General features: G+C 29.2%; 1 protein-coding gene across 2 annotated transcripts in view; it reads left to right on the top strand.

Annotated features, from left to right (window-relative positions):
- The window catches only part of LOC107440653 (E3 ubiquitin-protein ligase MYCBP2), a 162,622-nt gene that overhangs the window by 26,587 nt on the left and 113,905 nt on the right, over positions 1 to 22,130 (top strand). For both annotated transcript variants that reach the window (XM_043049991.2, XM_071178081.1), the window contains exons 13-19: positions 369 to 573; positions 6,046 to 6,213; positions 6,332 to 6,484; positions 7,781 to 7,985; positions 11,636 to 11,808; positions 13,355 to 13,525; positions 19,869 to 19,991. In XM_043049991.2, the coding sequence (XP_042905925.1) occupies positions 369 to 573; positions 6,046 to 6,213; positions 6,332 to 6,484; positions 7,781 to 7,985; positions 11,636 to 11,808; positions 13,355 to 13,525; positions 19,869 to 19,991 (1,198 nt within the window). The remainder of the gene's footprint in view (positions 1 to 368; positions 574 to 6,045; positions 6,214 to 6,331; positions 6,485 to 7,780; positions 7,986 to 11,635; positions 11,809 to 13,354; positions 13,526 to 19,868; positions 19,992 to 22,130) is intronic.

Here is a 22,130-nt window from a genome sequence, read left to right as displayed (position 1 = left end):
CATATACATAATTATTCATTTAAATTATGCTCTATATAATTTGTTTAGAATTTCATGCTTTGAAAATGTCAATGATTTAAATTTATAAAGACATAAATTTTTTGAAATGCGTCATTAATGATTTTACTCAAGAAATTTTTGAGATTTTAGAGTTGGGCTCACAATTAACCCAGCAGATGTTATCGTCTTTTTCCATGTAAAAGAAGAAGAAAGTGTCAAAAAATATCAATAGAGTAATTTCCTTCTTAATTGTAAGAATCCATGCTTTCTTTGTTGCCAAGGCAATGAACCAGCCACTTATTATTTATTTTATTTTTTTAATTACTTAATATTTTTTTGATTTAAAATGTAATATTTATGTATTATAGATTTTATACTCTGGTAAAGCTCAAAGCATGGGTGTGAAACACGGAGGTCCTTCAGTTGGTAAATGGACTGAATTGGTCATCACTAAGTCACCTAAGATTGTCCATTATTCAGTTGGCCATGATGGGCAGCATGCTCTTCTAGTTGCAGAAGATGGCAGTGTTTTCTTTGCTGGAACTGCCCGCAGGGGAGAGGATGGCGATCAAAGTACTAGCTCAGTTTTCTTAATTTGTTCTTTTATTATCAATCATTAGTTCTTTTGCAAATGTATATACTACTTATAACATATACATATATGTATGAATACATGTATACATATATACACATATATATGTATATGTACAGGGTGTCCCTGGGACAAACTTTAATGGGAGGTAGGAAGAGATGATTGTGCTCCAGAAAAATCGGATTTTTCACTAACTGCGATCCGGAAATTCAAGGTCTAGAAGTTTCAAGAAATCATCGATCACATTTACGTCTAAGAATTCTTGTATATTTTATTTAAAAATATTAGAACTAGAATTTATACTTGGGATCTCTTTCATTTGCAAATATTTTTTCTTTTAGAATAATAAATGTGATTATAAATAAAAGTAAACTTATACATAATTATTCATTTAAATTATGCTGCATATAATTTGTTTAGAATTTCATGCTTTGAAAACATCGATTTAAATTTATGAGGACAAAATTTTGAAATTCGTCATTAATGAATTTACTCGAGAAATTTTCAGGATTTTTGAGTTAGGCTCACAGTTACCCCTGGGTAAGGGACATCACAAGGATTCAGAACTGTCTAGTATCCCATGGTAGGAAGCATCACAGAAAAATAGTATGTCAGGTACTAGAAATAAAGACACAAGATTGAGATGATCTGAAAAATTTATTGGTTGAATATATTAAATGTGCTGTTGTAGATGATATGTAAAAATGTCACATAAGATGATCAAAGTTTCCACCCTAACTAGTGATGCCTACATCACACTGTCAGTCCAGGGATTGGCAGACTCGCTGGCAGATGGATTTCGGTAGATATATGCAAAAACACAGCAGAATCGACAGGTGTTATGTACACAGCACTTTTCAGTTTATCCCTGAGAAAGAAATCCAAACTGCTTAAACCAGGAGAGCATGGTGGCTAGCAAATTGGTTCACCTCACCCAATCCATCGGTGACCAAACACCTGAGTCAAATGTTTGCTGACGCATTTGTCATAATGTTAAGGTACCCCATCATGTTCAAACCACATTCTGCATCTGACATGTTGTGGCACACAGTTAAGCAAGGTTGGTGAAAGCTCTTGCAAAAAGATGAGATAGTCTGCATATGTTAAAGGCGATGGCCCTTATATGCTCGTGAAGTCTGTTCCTGTAATCCCGGAACTATCTATTTGTATATATATATGTATATATATATATATATATATTTATATATATATATGTAACAAGAACTATAATTTTGAATCCGTAAATTTGGGTCGACAGTTATCATATTAACGGAATAATTACCAAATAAATGCTTTAAATACCCTTTAGTTTGGTTTATTAACCAGAGTTATGTTTGCCATTGTAGGCAATTTTACAGAATTTTTTTCTCTTTTTTTTAATAAATAAAAAAAAGAAGAGCGCCTTACAAATTATTAAAATGTTTAGTTGCCGCTCCTTTACACTAGGTTATGTGGCTGGACACATATTCCGTTCACCCTGTATCAGTTANGTTTTATATATATGTAACATAAAAAGCTTTAATTAATCCTTTTATGTTATTCCTTTTCTGTAAATCCTTTTCTTTATTATTCAAAACGAAAGGCTTTCTTACACTTTTAAATTCACATCTGGTCTTTTAATCTATTTTTAGTTCAAGTATGCATTAATTATTATTCTGACGATTATCCCTCTAACTAATTCATAAGAAAGACTTTTTCCCTGGACCCTTTTAACAGACCAATAATAATTACTAATTTTTCCCTTATTCTCTAAAATGAAACATTTTACGGATTTACTTAGCAAGATTTTCCCTAACTTTTATTGAGGAGCACAACGATTTCATGTCCACTTTTATAGCTGTTCTCACTCCAATAATTAATAAATAAATTTTGACCCCTTTTTCCCTGCCTAAGACCTGTTTTTATCCTTCCACTTGGCAATGACATTATATATATATATATAAAATCAGGTAACTAACCTGCAGACTTTGAGCCAGAACTGAAATTGCTGCAAACTTTGGCTGCCCAAATGCTGTATTAATCCTTTTTGAACAAAAACTAAATTGAGAGAAATTATTTTTCATGTGACTTCGATACCTAGTATGTACCTTCCTGTGATTTTGAGAAAAAAATATATAAAATTCATCAAATCAAAATACAAATAGAAAAATACATTTTGAACAACATTTAAAGCAGGGTTTGTTGATTTAAATCAGCTTTATTTAAATCACGATTTAAATCAAATGATTTTTTAAAAAAAAATCATTAATTTAAATCAATTATTTCTTTTTAAATATATATATATTGATTTTAAAAGTTACAAATCAGTGTTTTAAATTATTGATACTTCTATTATTTTGTTTTCTTAGTTTTAAAATTTATTTTAAATAAATTACTGCATTAATTAATTTTAGTTAACGAAATTATTTTCGTTCTTGGTGTTTGTTAAATCCCAACACATTTAAAATTACATTTTTAAAAATGTTTTGATTCTTGAGATTGAAAGTACAAATTAAAGTAAACATTTAATGCTGTCTTAATATAGACTTGCATAGCTGTAGAAAGTAATTAATAAGCATGATTTTTTTCAAAAAAATAATGCAAATAATGTTAATTAAAATTCCACCTTTTGAATGAAAAATCTTGGAATTAAAATCTACATTATATTTTATTGGTGGAAAATGTATATTTCTGAAGTTTGAGGTTATATTAAAATGAAATTACCCTAATATGCCAAAAGTAGAAAAAGAAAAAAAAAGGGTTGATGAATTCAGATATTTTTCTCCTGATGTAGTGTCATTCTTCTCTTCAAAGTCTATTTGAAGCAGTAGGGTTATAATACGTTTACAGTATCTTTGACATTATCTGATTTTCTATAAAGAAATTTTGTGAAAAAAAATTCCAATGAGTCCATAGAATTTAAAATTTTTTTTTTAGCTTAACTTATCTATTTTGATATAGAATTAAAAATAATTTTCTTAATATAAAAATACAGTCGGAACCGATTATCCGGAACGATCGGGGCCATCGCTATTCTGGGTAACTGATTTTTCCAGTTTTCTGAATCGCTTCAAAAAGCAGTTTTTTTATTGTTAAACCCAACAAAAAAAAACAAAAATTTTGTAAATAATCTTAAAGAGAAGAAAAAACGATGAAGTAATACACTAATGATTATTTTATAAATGATGGTAAGTGTAGAGGCTGTTGGTTGCGTCAGTTCAGATTGCATGGAAAACTGAGGTAGAAGGATCGAGGATGGGAACGAAGATCGAAGGTAGGAGGACGAACCGAAATAGTTCCTGCGCGGAGGAATACCGGCGGAGGAGCATCAACCGGCGGCCAAGGCAGGGAGTGAAAAGGCTGAAGTCCAGTATTTAAGCAGATGACAGTTTGCCTTCGAGAGAGGTTGTTGTGCAGCGTCCGAGACTTCGTCCCGATATCCCAATTCTTCNAAAAATTTTGTAAATAATCTTAAAGAGAAGAAAAAACGATGAAGTAATACACTAATGATTATTTTATAAATGATGGTAAGTTAAACATCTTTCAAAAAAGAAAGAAAAATCCTAAAATCTTATGAGGAAAAAATGTTTTTTTTTCTCTCCTCATTTTCCTTTAGGCGGGAAAATTTATCGAATTTCGTTCCGTTTTTTTGGTTTTCCGGTTTTCTGATTTCCGGATAACGGGTTCTGTACTGTATATAGATTAAATATTTGTTTATTTTTTGATGAATGTCTACATTTATAAACAGAATCTGTTACATTTATTTTGTCATTTTAAAAATCAAGAAAAAAAGAGAAGAAATCACAATTTTAAATTAAAATTATGGTTTACTAATTGAAACTTTGTTTTAATAGTCATAGTACAGGGGTCTATCCAAGCCAAATTTAGTACCGTTTAGCGGTACCTTCACAAATTCAACTTTAGGAAAAACGGTAGAATAATTTGACAAAATACTTTTTTCTTAAAATTTTATTTTTGTGTCTCGTAAGAAACGATAAATCCATATTTTTAACATATTTGTGTTGATTTTTTTATATGATTTTTAATTTTCACAAATTATGTCTAAATTTTCACAAAATAGGTATACCTCTCAGAAAAACCTAGACAAACCCCTGAAGTATTCTTTAAATTTTCTATTTCAGAATGGTTGCTATGCATTCAAAGCTATGTATTATAATGAAAAATTATATTAGTAAGTTAGAGCTTCTAAAATATTGTTATAATAAAGTTTTAATATTAATTTAATTTTGATTAAACATCTACAAAGTTTTTTTAATCATAAATGAAAGTTCTTACAGTGTATTTGAATAAAAATAAAAAAATCTGATTTAAATAAAAAAAAAATCTGATTTAAATCAAAAAAATCTGACTTTTTTGATTTTTTTTTTAAAAAATCAAAAAAATCACGAACATTGATTTAAAGAGATAAGCAGAAATTGACAAAGTAATTTAGTTAACAAAGAACATTAAACTGACTCAAAGTAGACTTTGTGAGGTTAGTGTACATTAACCATCCAATCCAATCAAAATTTTGTTACATATTCATAATACATTTTTAATTACACAAATTAGGGATCTCTTAACTGTTTCAGTAGAATGTATGTTTGCTTCATAAGTACGGTGATCTCTAAAGCAAGTATAGAGGTTTAACCGGATTGAATGAGTAAAAAGCTCTACTTTTGTGTATGTTCGAGAAAGGTAAAACCTCTTTACTTACACTCTTCAGAACCTGGTTTTGTTTGTATTTAGAGCGTAGCCTTTATGAGCAAAACTTTTGTCTTAAGCTCAGTTAACTTGGCTACGCCACAAAATAAAAATTTGATCTGCTACCCATTAGATTTTAAAGAACTAACAATTTTTAAATGCTATTTCTAAGGATTTTAATGTGTTGTATTAGCAATTTATGAATTGTAATAATTTTCTTTATCTCTGTGATACCGAAGAAAATTAACTTTTGCCTCACAAATCCAGTCCGTGGCCAAATTCTTAGACGCACTACAGGATTCTATGTAAAATCTTAATTATCATGTGATACTATACATGGTGACTATACAGTTTTGATGTGACTGTTTGCACTTGTTTATGTTTGTGTATCAATTGGTTAAAAAATTAGATGATATATTATGTAAATTTGAGGATAGGATAAATTAGACAATTTATTATATAAATATAAAATAATTATATCAAGCATTATATTAGTATACAGTAAAACTTGTGTAAGNGTCAACTTATGCAGGTGCCTAACTTACAAGGGTGGTCAACTTGGCAGGCTTCACTGTATTATAATAATGAAATGATTTGCACGAGTTTATATGCCATACTTTTATATTTAAACATCCATGTAATGGGTTTTTTTTCAAACTTTCTCAATTTTTTATCATTCTTCGAGACTGTTGATTAATTAATTCTCTTTAAGCACTTTAATGGTTATAAATCCTGTTTTGATAACAATTTTATATCACCACTATGCTTAGGCAAAGGACGAAGGCAGCCAAAACCTACTAAACCAAAAAAGATGATAAAAATGGAGGGGCATCACGTTGTTTCGTCTGCATGCAACAACGGAACAAGTGCTCTCATTACTCAGAGTGGGGAATTGTATTTATTCGGAAAAGACTCAGTGCATGCAGATCATAATTCTGGTAAGCTACACATTTATATGTTATTTGCATATACAAGAAATACATTTTGTTAGTTATAAAATGCAAAAATTTGAAGAGAAATTGTCGAATAACTGTTTTTATATTTGTTTTGTTTAAGGTCTTGTTACAGAAATTAAACAGCCGGTGACACAAGCTGCTTTAGGTAAAGCTCACGTTGTTGCTCTGACCACAAAAGGACAAATCTATACATTTGGCATAAATCATAAAGGTCAATGTGGTAGAGAATATCTTCATGGTACAAACAGGGAAGGTATAGTATCATTTTTTGCTTAAAATTTTTTATTATTTTGGTTTATAATTTTAAATTATTAAGGTGTCGGTTTATTATTTTTTTTAATTAAAAAAACCGGCCCGATAACAATTTTATTTTTATGTTTTGTAAGCTGGGATCTTTAAATATAAATTTAAACTAAAGTTTAAAAACTTATAAATTATTTTCCAAAGAAACAGCAAATATTAGCTTAAAAATTACAAACTTTTAATGTTACGCTAATGGCGTGACAACAAACTGTAGTGTGAAAAATTTCAAAATAATATTTTTTTTAGATCAATAAAATGATTGCCTGTGTTTTAAATTAAAATCTTAAAAAAAAAAAAAAAANAAGAAAAATTCTATATATTCTTACTTAAAGCTTGACAAAAGTAACAAATTCATGTTTAGAACTTTGCTTTTAGTTCACATCATCGATAACATTGTACAAAATTTACATCAAAAATTTCAAAGAATTCTATAATAAACCTTTTCTTTGTAATGTGTGTCAACATTTTAGACTTTAGATTTTAAAAGAATTATTTCAAAACACAAAAACACATCTAAGAAGTACTTATTTCGATGGAGAATAAACTGAAATTATCAGGAGCATTAGAATTAGCAACAAGATTTAAAAATTTTGGTTAGATCTAGAAATCGTTTCCTCTTTAAAAAAAAGGTTTTTTTTTTATTTATTTTTTTACACCACATTAGAAATATCAATTATAAATTTTATACTTGATAAAAATACCTTTTTTGTTACTTACAAAAGAATCAGTAATTGAAATTCATAAAACTACTTTGAGATTGCTTAACAAAGACCTATTTGAATTGTTCAATGCTCATTCCCCCCTCCCCCTTTAACTTAAATAAGTTGCTCTTACTTTCATCATTTCAATATTATCTGTATTCCTGTTACATTCTTCAGTATGTTTATTATTAATAAAAAACTTTTATACTAACTCTCCTGTAATTAGTTATTCTGGAGACCTGCCAACATCAATGTTTAAAACTAATAAATACTTTTTTCATTTGATTTCCAAATTGACAGAAAGAAAAAACACAGTTATTTATGAAGCATTTTATTTTTAAAATAGCTAAAACTATTTCTTCTTAACACAATCCTGTGAAGGAATATAATTTTCTGCATTCTACTTTAAGCCGTTAAAAATATCAATTTTGACTGCATCGCTTAACTTGACTTTTGATCAAGGATTAAAGGAGTTGAAATAGTGATTTTATTTTCTGTTTGTTAATTATAAATCGAATTGTATTAAATGCTTATTCAATTCTCAGTACCTCATCCGATTGCCATGGCAACGGCAACTGAAGACGATGCTGAAGATGAAGATGTAGAATCGGAAGAGCCAGATATTATTTGCCCTGCTGGCAGGCACCAATGGAATCATGATCATTGTATGGTTTGCACGGTGTGTGGAGAATGTACTGGATATGGAGCTAGTTGCATTGCCAGTGGGAGACCAGACCGAAATCCTGGTTTGTGAGTACTGTAGAATTTCTTCCTTACAAATTAGATTATTCAAAACACTTTAGTTGTGATAAAGTAGACCCCCTTATTAACATGGTTCATAGTGTTTTTAAAAAGTGCTTAAAGATGCTTATTTTCGTTTTTTAAAAGCGCCTAAAGGTGCTTTTTTCGTTAGGTGTTTTTAAAAAGCAATTAATGAAGCTAAAAGCGAAAATGAGATTTTTTTTACAATGTTGATTTCGCCATGTATAATGCAAAAGCATGCTTTTCATATTGTTCTATTCACCATTTTCACAATTCATTCAACCACCATCCATTTCGGCATACCGTTGGTCCATAGCGTATGAAAGTGCTTATAATTTTACAGGTTTGGTGAAATACTTGTGAGTCCGCATGGTTGTCTACTGAGCTCGGTTCGGTGCGATTCTTGCACTCTCCTGTGAAACTCTGTTGCATTTTGCAAGATGTTCTCAATTTCAAGCTTTATTTTCCACCTATTGAAATCGAACCGAAAAATCTCTTGATCGTTTTATAGTGGCTAATATAACTAACAAAAGAGCTCTTTGACAAAAACTAGTTATTTTATCATGATCATGTAAAGTCTTTGAAAATTATTTTGCATTTTGTTAATGTATTTAGTTCTTAAAATATTTTTTGAGTGCTTAAAAAGTACTTAAAAGGTGCTAATTTTTTGTTGAAAAATTTGGCAACACACCCTGATTAATAGTTGGATAACTGCACTCAGAATTCTGCATTAGGCTGCAATATCTGGAATCGATAAAATTGGGCAATAGGAACAATTGTGCATAGCAGTTATATAAAAGGCAGCCATGGCTTTGCTTCTGGGGCAATCAAGGAGATTTCTCTCTTTAAGCTGTAACTTATATAAGACTTTTAATAAAAGATAATTTAGATTTTTAAAAGCATTTTTTAGGAGATAAACCCGGGACTTATTAATCTAACCTAATTTCAAAGAGCCCCCTGGGATTTTGGCCGCACTCGCAAAATTTTACTAAAAATTAGACGTTTTTCATCAGAAAGGTCACACTATCCGATAAACTCTACAAAATTTTATTGCCGGACTAGTTAACGCATCTGCCATTATCAGTAGTAACATTTTCAATTTTAAAGTTTTGAAATCTTACAAAATAATTAAAAACATCAGATTTCTTCTTAATGGAAAAAACAGTAAAGTCTGTAACAGAAAGAAAGTTCTGACTTCTACCATGTGAGGCATTGAGCAGCATACGTCCATGTGTAAGAGTTCTAGAGTTCTCCTAGATTAAATTTGCTTATAGTGATTCAGACTCCAAACTAAAGATCTTTTTTATAAAAAATGTGTTTGATTTACTATGCCTACCAGTGAAAATTCATTAGAAGCGTCATATTTTAAATTGTAATAACAAGAAAAAGCAACTTTAACGAGCGATAACTCTTGAAGTGAAATCTAATGAGCTGCAGTCTAAAACTGGCGATTCACTTTGCAAACGTCGGGCAGGAATCACTCTATCTTAAATATTCTCTATAAGAAGTTGATAATGAGAAATACCGACTAACTCCAGAGTAATGCACTTTTGAAATTCATGAAGACATTGATAAATTACGGCTATATCTAATATGCAACACATAACCTGGACAGCTGAAATAGCCTCAAGAATATAAATGTGAATAAATACCTACTTTCATTTAAACGAAACTGAAGTCTCGTTGAAAGGAAAATAATTTATTAAACTTGGAAAAAACAAACACATTTCACATTGACGAAGAGAAGTAACAGAAAGACTGCATTTTCAGTGCATTTCTCTTTTAAGCTTGACTTTTTTAAATGAAATAATTTCACTTATTTTTATTTTGAAATGTTGACAGATATGGTACAGTACAGAACTTCTTATCCGGAAATCAGAAAACCAGAATGCCGGAAAGAAATTTGATAAATTTTCCCACCATTTTTTTTTCCTCATAAGATTTTAGAATTTTTCTTTCTTTTTTAAAAGATGTTTACTTTTTCATCATTTTAAAAATAATCATTAGTTCCCTACACTGTCAAGAGAAGTAAAAGTCTTGTACTAAATATCATTCCCTTCATTACCCCCTTAGTTGTTTCTTTTCAATCATAGTTCAGTGACTCATTGAACACCTGTTTTCTTATCATCTGGCAACTAGGGGGGTCATTACTACCAGCTTCTCACAATAGGAGTCATCATGTCTGTTAATTGCTTAGTCCAGGAGAGTAAAAAGCAATTAATTTTATTTGTCTTCTTTGATTCTTAAAAATCTCTTAAAGTACTCCCTACAGGGACTGCAGAACTCCTATTTTTCCTATTATCTCTGTACCCCTTCTTTTTTTCTGTTCTTTTCTACTTTTTCTTATTTTTTTAAAAATTATCTGACATTTCTGTTCCCCCCCCTTAACATAGTGACAGCAAAGAAACAGGATTAATGACTCAAGGTCAAGTATTGTAACTGCACCTGTTCTTCAATTCATTCATTTTGAATGGGGTGTGAAGAGAGGGCAGAACTTGGTAGAACATAAATTCTTTTTATTGTCAGCATCTGTGTGGGCTTGCTAATTTGTGTTTAACTGGAGTGGAGGAGAAATAAAATCGCTCATCTTAATGAGGAAAAAGATTGTGATACACGTGGTTTTCCTTCAGATTTCGATTAATGTTTTAGCAAAATGTTAAAACCCAAGTTAAACGCTTCTAGATAGTAATTGCATGCCAGAATCATGGCAATATTGTTGCAGAACTTTTGAGAGTTTTTTGCTGAAAGATTTTTCCTTTCGGAAGTAAAAAATCTTTAATTTCTTTGCTGCAGAAATTTTAGAAATTTTTTTCCCCTCCAGAATTATATTCAAAGGATATCTTTCTCCTCAGGCATGGGAGGGGAATGAAACGCTCGTGATTTTTCTCTTTCGATTCGATAATAACAAAAAATAACGAAGTAAGAAATTGTGTTTTCTTTTTTCTCCAGAAATTTTCTGAAGATTTTTTTTTTCCATCTAGAATTATATTCAAATGATGTCTTTCTTGTGCATAGGAGGGGAAAGAAACACACCTGATTTTTCTCTTCTCATTTGAGAATAATAAAGAACAATGCTGAAAAAAAATTGTTTTTCCTTTTTTCCAGAAATTTTCAAATTTTTTTTTCCCCATCCAGAAATCTATTCAAACGTTGTCTTTCTTGTACGGAGGAGGGGAAAAATGCTCGTGATTTTTCCATTTTCATTGTTAATAATGAAGTAAAAAATGGAGTGGATGGTTTTGAGTCCTGATGCAGACAACAGCGAAGTAGAAGAAAGCGACGAAGAAGATGGAGCCCACCCTCTTTTTTTTTTCCATCTTACCTTTTTTGTTCATTTTATATTAAACCTGTATATATTTTTATTTCATTATTTTTTTCCCCTTTTTATCTTATTAAACTTATGTGTATTACTTTATCGTTTTTTTCTTCTTTTTAAAATAATTTCTAAGATATTATTTTTAGTTGGGTTTGACAATAAAAAAATAGCTTTTTGTAGCGATTCAGAAAACTGGATAATCGGTTCTTTGCTGTATTCACTTTATAGTTTTGTTTCTATGATCTTAAACCAAATACTGATTCCTATTATTACTATTTCTAAAGATAGGATTTAATCTCAAAGAAACCTGATATTTTTCTAGGCCTTGTGGTTGTGGTGCAGGTGATTCAGGCTGCTTAGAGTGTGGTTGCTGTAGAGCATGTGCCAGAGAGAATGACCAGGATGTTGATGTAGCTGCTGCCTGGGGTCAGCTAGTTGCTGGAGGTCTGGTGGACAATAAACAGACTGACATTATTGTGTTTGATGTTCGATGTGGTGAGACCATTAAGTATCTTATTAAGCTCTGAAACTAAATTGTTATTACTAAAAATCAGTTTTTACCACTTTTTTCCATTTATTAAATATAGTTCATCTATTTCAGTTTCTCTTTGCATGTTATTGAATTAGAAAGTTATTGAATGTACAGAGGAGAATATATCGTGTGTAGAAAGCAATATCTATCCTGCTTTTATTTTTATTTCACCATTGAACTTTGAGAAGTTTTTTCACCCTATTCATTTCCTATAAGAACTATTTTTTCATTATTTTATTTATTATTATTATTTTTCTTAATCATTTTATTTTCGTTTTGATTGGGTGATTATAGCAGTCTTAATTGCAAATTAAAGAGTCACATTCTTAAAAGCTTAACTGTAGGTTGTTATATGTGTTCTTAGAATCCTTAAAAAGTTCTATTTTTAATTTTTGTTTCAGACCAATTACTTAACCCTTCAATATTTCATAGAAAACTCTCTCTACTGATAAATATTCTCTACTGATAAATTGAATAAACCTATTCTGCCTAGATTCATAAATAAGATATTCATTTCATAGACTGTGCAAATTACGTAAATATTTGTAACTTTTGAAATGGAGATAAAACAAAGAACTTTTAAGTGCCATTCTAGATTGTTACACAAATGTTTATGAATAGTGTATATGCATGCTTATAAAATTAAGATTAAAAGTAATCGATTTTATGTAAATTAAAATTAATACAAGTTGAATCAAAACAAGTTAAACTGAAAGTATATTCATACATAAATTTAAATGCATATAAGTTGAACTTTTATTTCAGGGTTGGGGTTTTGGACAAGACAATTGGGTTTTACTGTCTTAATGTGTCCAAAACCTTGAACTTCTATAACCTTAAAATTCTATTGGCATAGCCATTGCACTTATAATAATTACATATATTAATAATAATTCGATCAATTTTATAGAATCTGCTTTAACTTATTAAAGGAAAATAATATTATAGGAAAAGGTTTATTACTTTTGAAGCTCCACAATTCATTGAACAACAAAACAGAATACCTTATCCTTTAAATATGAATTAACATGCTTTTAATACTGTTAAATTATGTTTTTGCATAAGGATAAGTAATGCAATATTAAAAATAATAATAAACTTTTTTAATAAAACGAACAATTTTCTTCAATTTGTTTCTTGTTCAAAAATTAACCCTGTATTGCTCATAATATTTGTTTTAAATTGTGAAAAAATTTGAATAAAAGTGTTTTTTGACAGTTTAAGACAGTTCTGAACAGGATGGTTTAAACGCTAGTTTAAACTGTGGATTAATCCATTCTGTCCTAAACCTTGACAACTCTTTTTTTTGTTTTCAATTTTTTTAAATAAACATGTAATGCTCATATATGTATGCAATGAAAACTATGATGAATGGTTTGCAATACTCCAAATGATGTTATAGTTTTAAAAAATTGCACGTTCAATATAATTGCATTTTAGCTTACTTTCTTGCACACTGTATTTAGTTATGAGTTATTTGGAAGTATTAAAATTCCACATCATTTACAGGTCGTGCAGGGGTTCGATTGGAAGACAGGTTGCGTCGCCGAATTGAAGAGTACAGAGTGAGGCAGCGTCGAAAGCAAATGATACAGTCTGTGAAAGCCATGAGATCTGGTTTAGCTGGATTAAATAAGCTTAGGAGTGATGTTCCAGAAAAAAGTTCACCTCCAATTATGGGTAATTCATTATTGATCAATAATAATAAAAAAAAAAAATGTTTAATCTGTGGTTAACATAAACGCACATTATTACAGAAGATTTTAAAGTGAATTGAATCTATAGAATTTTGTGTTAAATCGATCATTTATTTTATTATTAAACTCACCTACTAAATATAACATCTGTAACAGAGCAATAAGATTTAACAATAATTTTGAAATACAAATAGCATAAAATGCAAAAATCTGTACTCAGGTATTTACTATTTTACAAATAAAAATTAATTTTCAATAGAACTAAAAGTCAACTAATTTATCAATTTCAATTTGTTTTAGAGATAATAAAGTTAATGCAGTTTATAAAATCGCGTAATACTGTTCTTTAGTATAAAAAAAACTGAGTATTATGTTTTATTTAAGGGCATATTTGATATGTTGTATATTTTAATATTTAACTTTATTTGACAAAGAGATCGGAAAATGTAAATGTGCATGATCTTTCTGAATCTCGATAGAGGAATCATAATTCTGATCACTAATGGCAAATCCAGATATAGATGCGAGAGCGTTTCCCCCAAGCAAGGATTTCAGATATGCAAATTTTTCAGTCTTTCGTAATTCGTTATTATGAATAGCTGTTTCAAATTGATTATAAAAATCCAACCACTTGGTAGAATCTCCGTAAAATGTTCCTATCTGCAGACGAGGTAGGTTCATTATTTTTGATTCAGTTTTAGCAACAACAGTTTCGTTTCTATCACTTTCGATATTTATTTTAGAATTAGAAGAACATCGATTTAAAAAATCTCTGAATCCTACCTTTCCATGTCACTTATTTTTCTTGATATTCTTGGCAGGTGGTTATTTCGTTTTCGAACTCCTGTTCACCAACAGTGTATTCCAGTTTTTCATACAATTGTTTCATTCTATCATTTTTGCATTTAATTGCTCACTTAAATCCATTAAAAGTTCTGCTTTTTCAGCATCCTGCGAATCATCTGCCAAACTCGCTTCAATTTTCGTTATTAATTTCGTAGTTAGCTGTCTTACCACAGTTCGTTTCATTTTTTGATTCCCTAACAATTCTTTCGTAGCCATAGTCCTAAATTAATTTATCCAAGTATTCTTCTTAAAATTTTCAATTCCATAAAAATACCCTATTCCAGGGATTTCGGCACCATATTAAAATTTGTACTCTAAAGATACTTGGATACACAAAATAATGATGACTCCAGAGAAACGAACACAACGTTTATTTCATATGGACAGCACAAGAGGGAATAAAAATATAACAAATATGAGAAAGTAAATAATTGGCACAGCGCCATCTATTGATATTAATTTTGAACATAAATTTTAGATATAATTTAACACTCCCCACCATGCATCCATTTATTGGATGCATTAAATATTTATTGCACTTCTAGGTTATACAGTCTTTCAATGGGTCTTTTTACAACATTGTTTTCCAATTAAATCTCACATGATCTAATTTTTCCATCTCTACCTGTAAACAAACTTTTAATTCTTCCTAACTTCCAATTATGGCGCTTAACATTATCTTCTCTCACGAGAACAGCATCATCAACTTTATAAGTATTCAGATTTTTTGATTGTTTAGAAAACATAACAGATCTTAACTCTAATAAATATTCCTTAAAAAATCTTTTCCAAAAATGATCCAACAATAGTAATCCATATTTCCACTTTTTGATTAATTCCACTTTTTGATTGATTCCACTTTATTTGACATTAAATTAAGATTATTTGGAGAAGGTAAAGTAGTTAAAACGTGACCCAACAGTAAAATGTGAAGGAGTTAAGGGGTCAGGCTCATGTAAATCATTGTAAACATAAGTTAATGGCCTCGCGTTAATAACCGATTCTACTTCAGTTAATACAGTAATTAATTCTTCATAACAAAGAGAAATTTTACCCAAAACTTTTTTTAAGCAATTTTTAACAGATCGAACAAGCCTTTCCCAAAAGCCTCCCCTCCATGGGGCACCTTCTACAATGAATTTCCATTCCAATTGATGTTTCTCTAAGAAGTTACACACTTCATCATTTTTACACATTTTATACAAATACTTAAGTTCTTTATCGGCAGACTTAAAAGTTTTAGCATTATCAGAGGATATAACTTTACTAATACCACTAGGGGCAAAAAATCGTCTTAATGATAGCAAAAAACATTCAGTGCTTAAATTAGATATTAATTCTAAATGAATATTACGAGTAACAGCACATGTAAATAAACGTATATACAATTTAGTATTATCTTTTAAATACAATGGCCCTGCAAAATCAATACCAGTAATCTCAAATAGTTGAAATTTCTCTACTCTATCAATAGGTAAAGGTGAAATAATTTCTTTACCCCCTTTAGCTGTAAATTTTTTACAAATTCTACAATTATACAAAATAGATTTAACAAATTGTCTCCCTTTTAAAATCCAAAACTTACTTCTTACTTGAATTAAAGTTTCATGAACACCATTATGTAATACTTTTTCATGACAATCATAAACAATTAATTTTGCAAAGTAATCGTTAGAAAGAACAATAGGACATTTTTCATACACATCTAAAGATGAATTAATTAATCTAGTTTTCACTCTCAGAATACCTTTATCATCCAGCATAAGATTAACATTAGCTAATTTACAATTTTTATCTACACATTTATTTTGTTTAAGATTTTGTTAAGATATTAATTTTAAACATAAATTTTAGATATAATTTAACAAAGGAATTACATCCAAAAAAATTAAAGAAATGTTAAAGAATTTAATTAAAATACCAAAAAAAGCCAGAAAAAATTAATTAGTTTAAGGTATCTAAAAGTCCAATATTTTTTCCAAAAATATTTCTGTAGCAATAATTTTTTTTTCAATTCTTCTATCAAATATAAGTGTTTTGTAATATATTTTATATACACAAAAAATAAATGCGTAAATGGAAAATTAGCTGCTGAAATTGAGTATATTAATCTGGAATAATGTTTTTTTTGTGTATTTGTGGCTATCCTGAGTCATTCATGTATTTGTTTATATTCTTTGTTGGAAAGTTGCTAATATGTTCACAATTTGTATAATTTATTGTCAAACATCAACTGTCTTCACCTGTAAAAGTTATTCATCAGTTGTGAGATGTCAAAATGAATATAAATATATACAAACATATATTAATGAAACTTTCCAAAAAATTTCAGTGAATGTAGGAAATTCTAGGTAATATCGGGTAGCTGAGATTTGAAGGCTAAACTGTTTGACCTAGAAGCTGTCGGGTTTATTTATTGTTTAGTTGAGTACACAGGGTTGCTGCTTTGCGAGGAATTAAAAAATCACTTGAAATAACTGGGAAAACGCAGTGAATTTTTCCTTAGAAACTGGGAAAATACAAGGAATTTTGCTTTGTATTTTTGTCTTTTAAAAAATGCTGACCACTTAAAGCGCAATCTGAAAGGTATTTAGGAATGATATTTCAGCTATACTAAGCAATCTCATTTACTAGTTATAGCATTATTTAAGTATGTTCAGCTGTTCCTTTTTTTTCTCTAAGTTTTTGCAGCAATTAAAACTAATAAACATAGTCCAATATAGCTCACAGAACAGCAGGAAATAAGGCTTACTTGCGCTTTGAAGAAGGGGCTTACAATAAATGTTGTCCTGGTGCCTGTAAACCCTTTGTTGTTGTTTTTTCTTCTGCTGCACTGCAGCTTTCTTGTGCAAATCATAGACTCACAATAGGGGTACTGGTCTTATCCTGGAAGCTGCAATTTTAAAAACAAAACAGTACTACTATTGGATGAAATCTTCGTTTCTATGAATCTTTAGTGAACGTATAATAAACTTGACGAAAAATAATTTTTCTAACTCTAATGACCAATAAATAAGGATAGTTTAAAAACAAAAGAACATTAAAGAGATGATATAGTAAAACAAACTTATGTATACAGATGCCGTGAAATAAGCAACAACAAAGATAGGTTTTTCTTCTTAACTAGTATATTAATTAATTGAGCTTTCCAAAAGATTTCAGTAAGTACAGGGAAAAAGCTTTCATATAAACTTTATTGTTTTAGAATGTTAATTTTTTTGGAAAGACATGATTTTTATCATTTCAATTAACTCTGCCACGTGTTATTATTTTTTAAATGCAAATTTTAAATGTATTGGCAAACAGGGTTCCCACGGTACTTGAAAAACCTTGAAAGTCCTTGAATTTGGTTGAAAAAAATCAGGGCCCCAGAAAGTCCTTGAATTCTGCCATAGGGTACTCGAAAAGTACTTGATTTTTTAGAATTTATAATACTACTAATTTTTCTTGCAAAAAAGTAATGAAAAAAAAATATAAATTCAAAGGAAAATTATCGAAATTCTAATTATGCAATTTTTAATGCTTGAAGTGAAAAGGGGTTAAAGAAGATGCAAAACTTTTCTCTCCTAGATTTTTCAGCCCAAATTGTTGTTCATATCTCTGATGTTTTGAAAGCTGAAATTTCTAGCAAATTTTAGGTTTTTTAGTCATAGTTTTGCGAATTATATATAGGGTTTAATTGATTTAGAAACATGTTAAATGTGTTGACTTCATTATTACGACAGGTTAATATTGTTGTCCGATTTGTTCTTTTAATTTATGTATGAAGGATAATTAATTTTGTATCATTTACAATCAAATTTTTACATTCAGTTTTTACTGCTAATAAATAAAGTTTAGTCCTACAGGTTTCATTGATTATGAATAAACATCGTGATTCACATTAAACTGATTCTTGATTTATAGATCAGAAATTCACATAAAATGTTCTACGAATTGTGGTTTAACTGAAAGTGATCAATGAATCACATATCGAATATTACGTTAAAGTGATTTGCAAATTACTCATCAGGATTTATATTAAGGTATTTTATAAATCACATCATGATTCACATTAAAGTTATTTATCAATCATGCCTCACGATTCTTATTCTAGTAGTTTACAAATCACGCATTGCGATTCATAAAAGAGAGATTTAAGAATTACCACTCACAATTCTCATCAAAATGATTTTAGAATCACATATCTGTCCTATATTAAGCACCTTGCAATTTGTGAAAATTAGGCATATTCACAAAATTTACATTTTATGGATATATTTTTAAGAAAATAAAGCTTGGTAAGTCTTAGTTATCTGTAAAATATTGTTCTACAATAGATTTTATTATGTTCAAAATACATTACTGATATTCTTAAGTAAGAACATAGAAAATTTGTTATTAAAATTGAAACAGATATGTTAAATAGATTTATTTTGATAATTTATCTAATTATATACATTTCCTGTAACCTAAAATTTGATCTAACATATAAAAAAAAGTATTTATATTTTAAAAACTATGCAATTACACAAACTTTATCAATTATTTACTATGCTTTTTTAATGTAATATGCATTACTCATTCATTCAGTTTCATTAATTCTAATTCATTTGTCATGAAAAGTTTCACTGATGCTAGTTTTAAATGTTGTCTAGTATCCTGTGCCAATTGGAATTTTTTAAAGTTATTTGAAACAGCAATGTAACTATCAACCATTCAGATTATTAGCTGATAAATTTAATAAATAATTTTTTGTTGTTGTCAAATAAGCATTATGATTTAAAAATATAAAATTTCTGCTTCTACGTAATTGTAAAATCTGGTTGACTTGTACTTTAGCGTATAACAATAATATCGAATAGGTCCTTGAAAAATTTGATTTTAGGTCCTTGAAAGTCATTGAAAAGTCCTTGAATTTTTTTTAAAAGATTGAGTGTGAACCCTGGCAAAAAGTGAGCATAATTTGAATAACCAAAGATTGGAATTAATAATTGATCAGAAAACTCCATCTCCCTGTTTGCTAATGAACAATTTTCTCATTTATTACTGAAAATTGTTGAGTCAGGTTTCAAGACAGGAATTTAACTACTTGAATGAAGATTCTCTACATTTTTTTAGGCATGTATAAACAAGTACATAGTCAATATTTTGTTATTAAATTTAAACAATACTTTTTTGAATGAGTCACGTCTTATTGTTTATGTTTTTCCTGGCATTTTTCTTTTCTTTTAACACTATAACATTTAATTGTATTTTTTATGCTCATGATTTTTTTTTCTGAAATATATTTTTAAAAATGCAGCTTCAACTTCAAAGTTATTTCCTTTTTGAGTACAATAAGTATTTCATAAATTTTAAATTAAAAAAATTATCTCTTATTTTTCCTTAATTTTTTTTTTTGCAGAAACATTCATGATAATCTTTAGATGTTACTATATTTAAATGAAACATTTAAGAAGCACAAATGTTGCTTAATTTATCTGCATTTATTTATTTAGATGATGTTGCTGGTAGTGATCAAGAAAAGGAAACCATAAAGTTGACAGTATTACCTCCTGCTCAATTACATCTTCCTACAGAAGTGCCTGTCATACAAGTTGCTTGTGGACTTCACCATAATGGTAAAACATTATCTATTATTCTCCTCAAATCATTTGAAGAATGCAATATTGTTTTCTTATCATTTCCAATGGATTGAAGTGCTTACCAATTCTTATTGATAAAACTATTTTAAGAAGGTGGACATTTGTTTTAAAGTGTAAATTTATATCACCCCATACCTGCCATGCCTCCGATTTTTAATGAAGGATCCTGTATTTTATGACCATCTCCTGTTTACCCTTATATTCTCAAATTTTTCTGTATTAGTGGGAGAAATAATAATAAAAAATAAAAAAATTGACAAAATATCTGCTGATGGCAAAATACTTCTTATTCCGCAACAAATAGTGCTATTGCCAATACTGCAGTATGTTAAGTGCTAATAGTTTAAGTGATTATAAATGCCAAATAATTATTTAACAAAAATTTTCTTTAGATTAAGATTTATTATACATATTTTTTACTTTACTAAATGTAAATGCTTATATTAATTTTCAATTTTGAATTTCTCTTTGACTTGCATGATGTATCAAAACTTTACTCGTGGCCTAAAAAAAACATGTCGCTAGTAAAATCTCCCTTATTTTATTTCTCAAATTTTGGCAGATGTGGCCTTATTATTTTTTTGTTTACTTCTAATCTATCTGGTGTTAATCAGTGTTTTTAGTCAAGAAATATACATAGCAAGGTTCTGTTTAAAAGATATTTGGTTCTGTTTACGAACCCTTTACAAAATATTTTAATTTAAAATGGACCCTTCACAATTTTTTTTTATAGTTAATGCTTTGTGAATTGAATTAACCCTTCCTGAAAAAAAGAAAGACATATTTAAAATAACCGCGAAGTTTTTGTGAGGTTTTGGCCCGCGCCCTTTCTTACATCTCTCCTCATCTGCCATCCATTCCACTCTTCCCACCACGTAGAAGCGGATGACGTCAGTGATCCGTGTTCTGGCTTTGCGTGTAGAAGGAGAGAATGAAAGTTAAGCTTTTCTCTGGATAAAAATTATTTTCATCACTTAAAGGTTAGACTGCTCTTGTGTTTTACGGCGTTACATTGTACGACTCTCACATTTTGTTTATTTCCTTTATTTTGCAAATTTGCCTATCGTGCTATTTTTTATTTTAATATTATGTAGCTTCATCATCATCATCATAGTTGGCCTCCAGACTGTCCAATGTGGGCCAATGCCTTCCTCTGAAGATTTCTCCACAATGATTTCTGATTTATCTTTGGTCTCCAATTCTTTTCATTAATTGAAGGAAAATCAAACGTCACTGAGTCAGCCAATCTCAACCACAGCTTTTCACGCTTTCAGCCAGGGCTTTTTCTCTAGTGGGCTTAAAAAGCAGCATCTTTATTATTGTATTGTCATCACTCATTCGAATCACATGGGCAAATCCAATTCATTCTATTTATTTTTGTGTATTTAATAATAAAGGGTGGTTTATAAATCTTGTACAGTTCAAAGTTGAATCTCCTTCTCCTGTTATTGTTTTCATTTACACCACCAAGTATACTCTGCAAAATCTTTCTCTCAAATAGTGCAATAAAATTTTTCTCCAGTTTTGTCATTGTCTAAGCTTCAAAACTGGCCTGACAAGAGTTTTCTAGATTAAGAATTTTGTTTTTCTAAAAATAAACCTAGATTTGATAATAGACAGCCCTATTTGCCAGATAGAGTTGGTTTTTCATTTCAGGAGTCATTCTGTTGTCAATTGTAATTTTGTAGCTTATTTCCTTTCAAATCAAATATGAAATTTATAAATTGCAGTATTCTGAGAAATTGTCTGCTTCTACAAGCATCATGTGTGTACATAAATCATAATTTTTGTTCTCTTTTAGTAAATAAATAACTTTTTAATTTACATTTATTCATAAAATTAATTAACAGAATATTTTATTAAAAACTATATATTATAAGTTTTTTAAATAAAATATTATAAATTTAAGAAATCTTTAAGTTTACTTAATATGTAACACATTAAAAGTGATCCATAAGAGTTGTTTTTTAAAATACATTGAATGAAATTATTAAAAATGTAAGTGATTTTGTTTTCAATGTTCGTCTAAAGTGAATATTTAGCATTTGAGCTGTAGAGGCTGAATATCGAATATTTGTATGTTACAGCTCTAGTTTAGTTTCAACAATTGACGTT

This window comes from Parasteatoda tepidariorum, chromosome 2 (genome assembly GCF_043381705.1).
Source record: "Parasteatoda tepidariorum isolate YZ-2023 chromosome 2, CAS_Ptep_4.0, whole genome shotgun sequence".
NCBI lineage: Eukaryota > Metazoa > Arthropoda > Arachnida > Araneae > Theridiidae > Parasteatoda > Parasteatoda tepidariorum.
The sequence above is the reverse complement of the archived record's forward strand: the minus strand, read 5'-3'. Positions and strand labels throughout refer to the sequence as shown.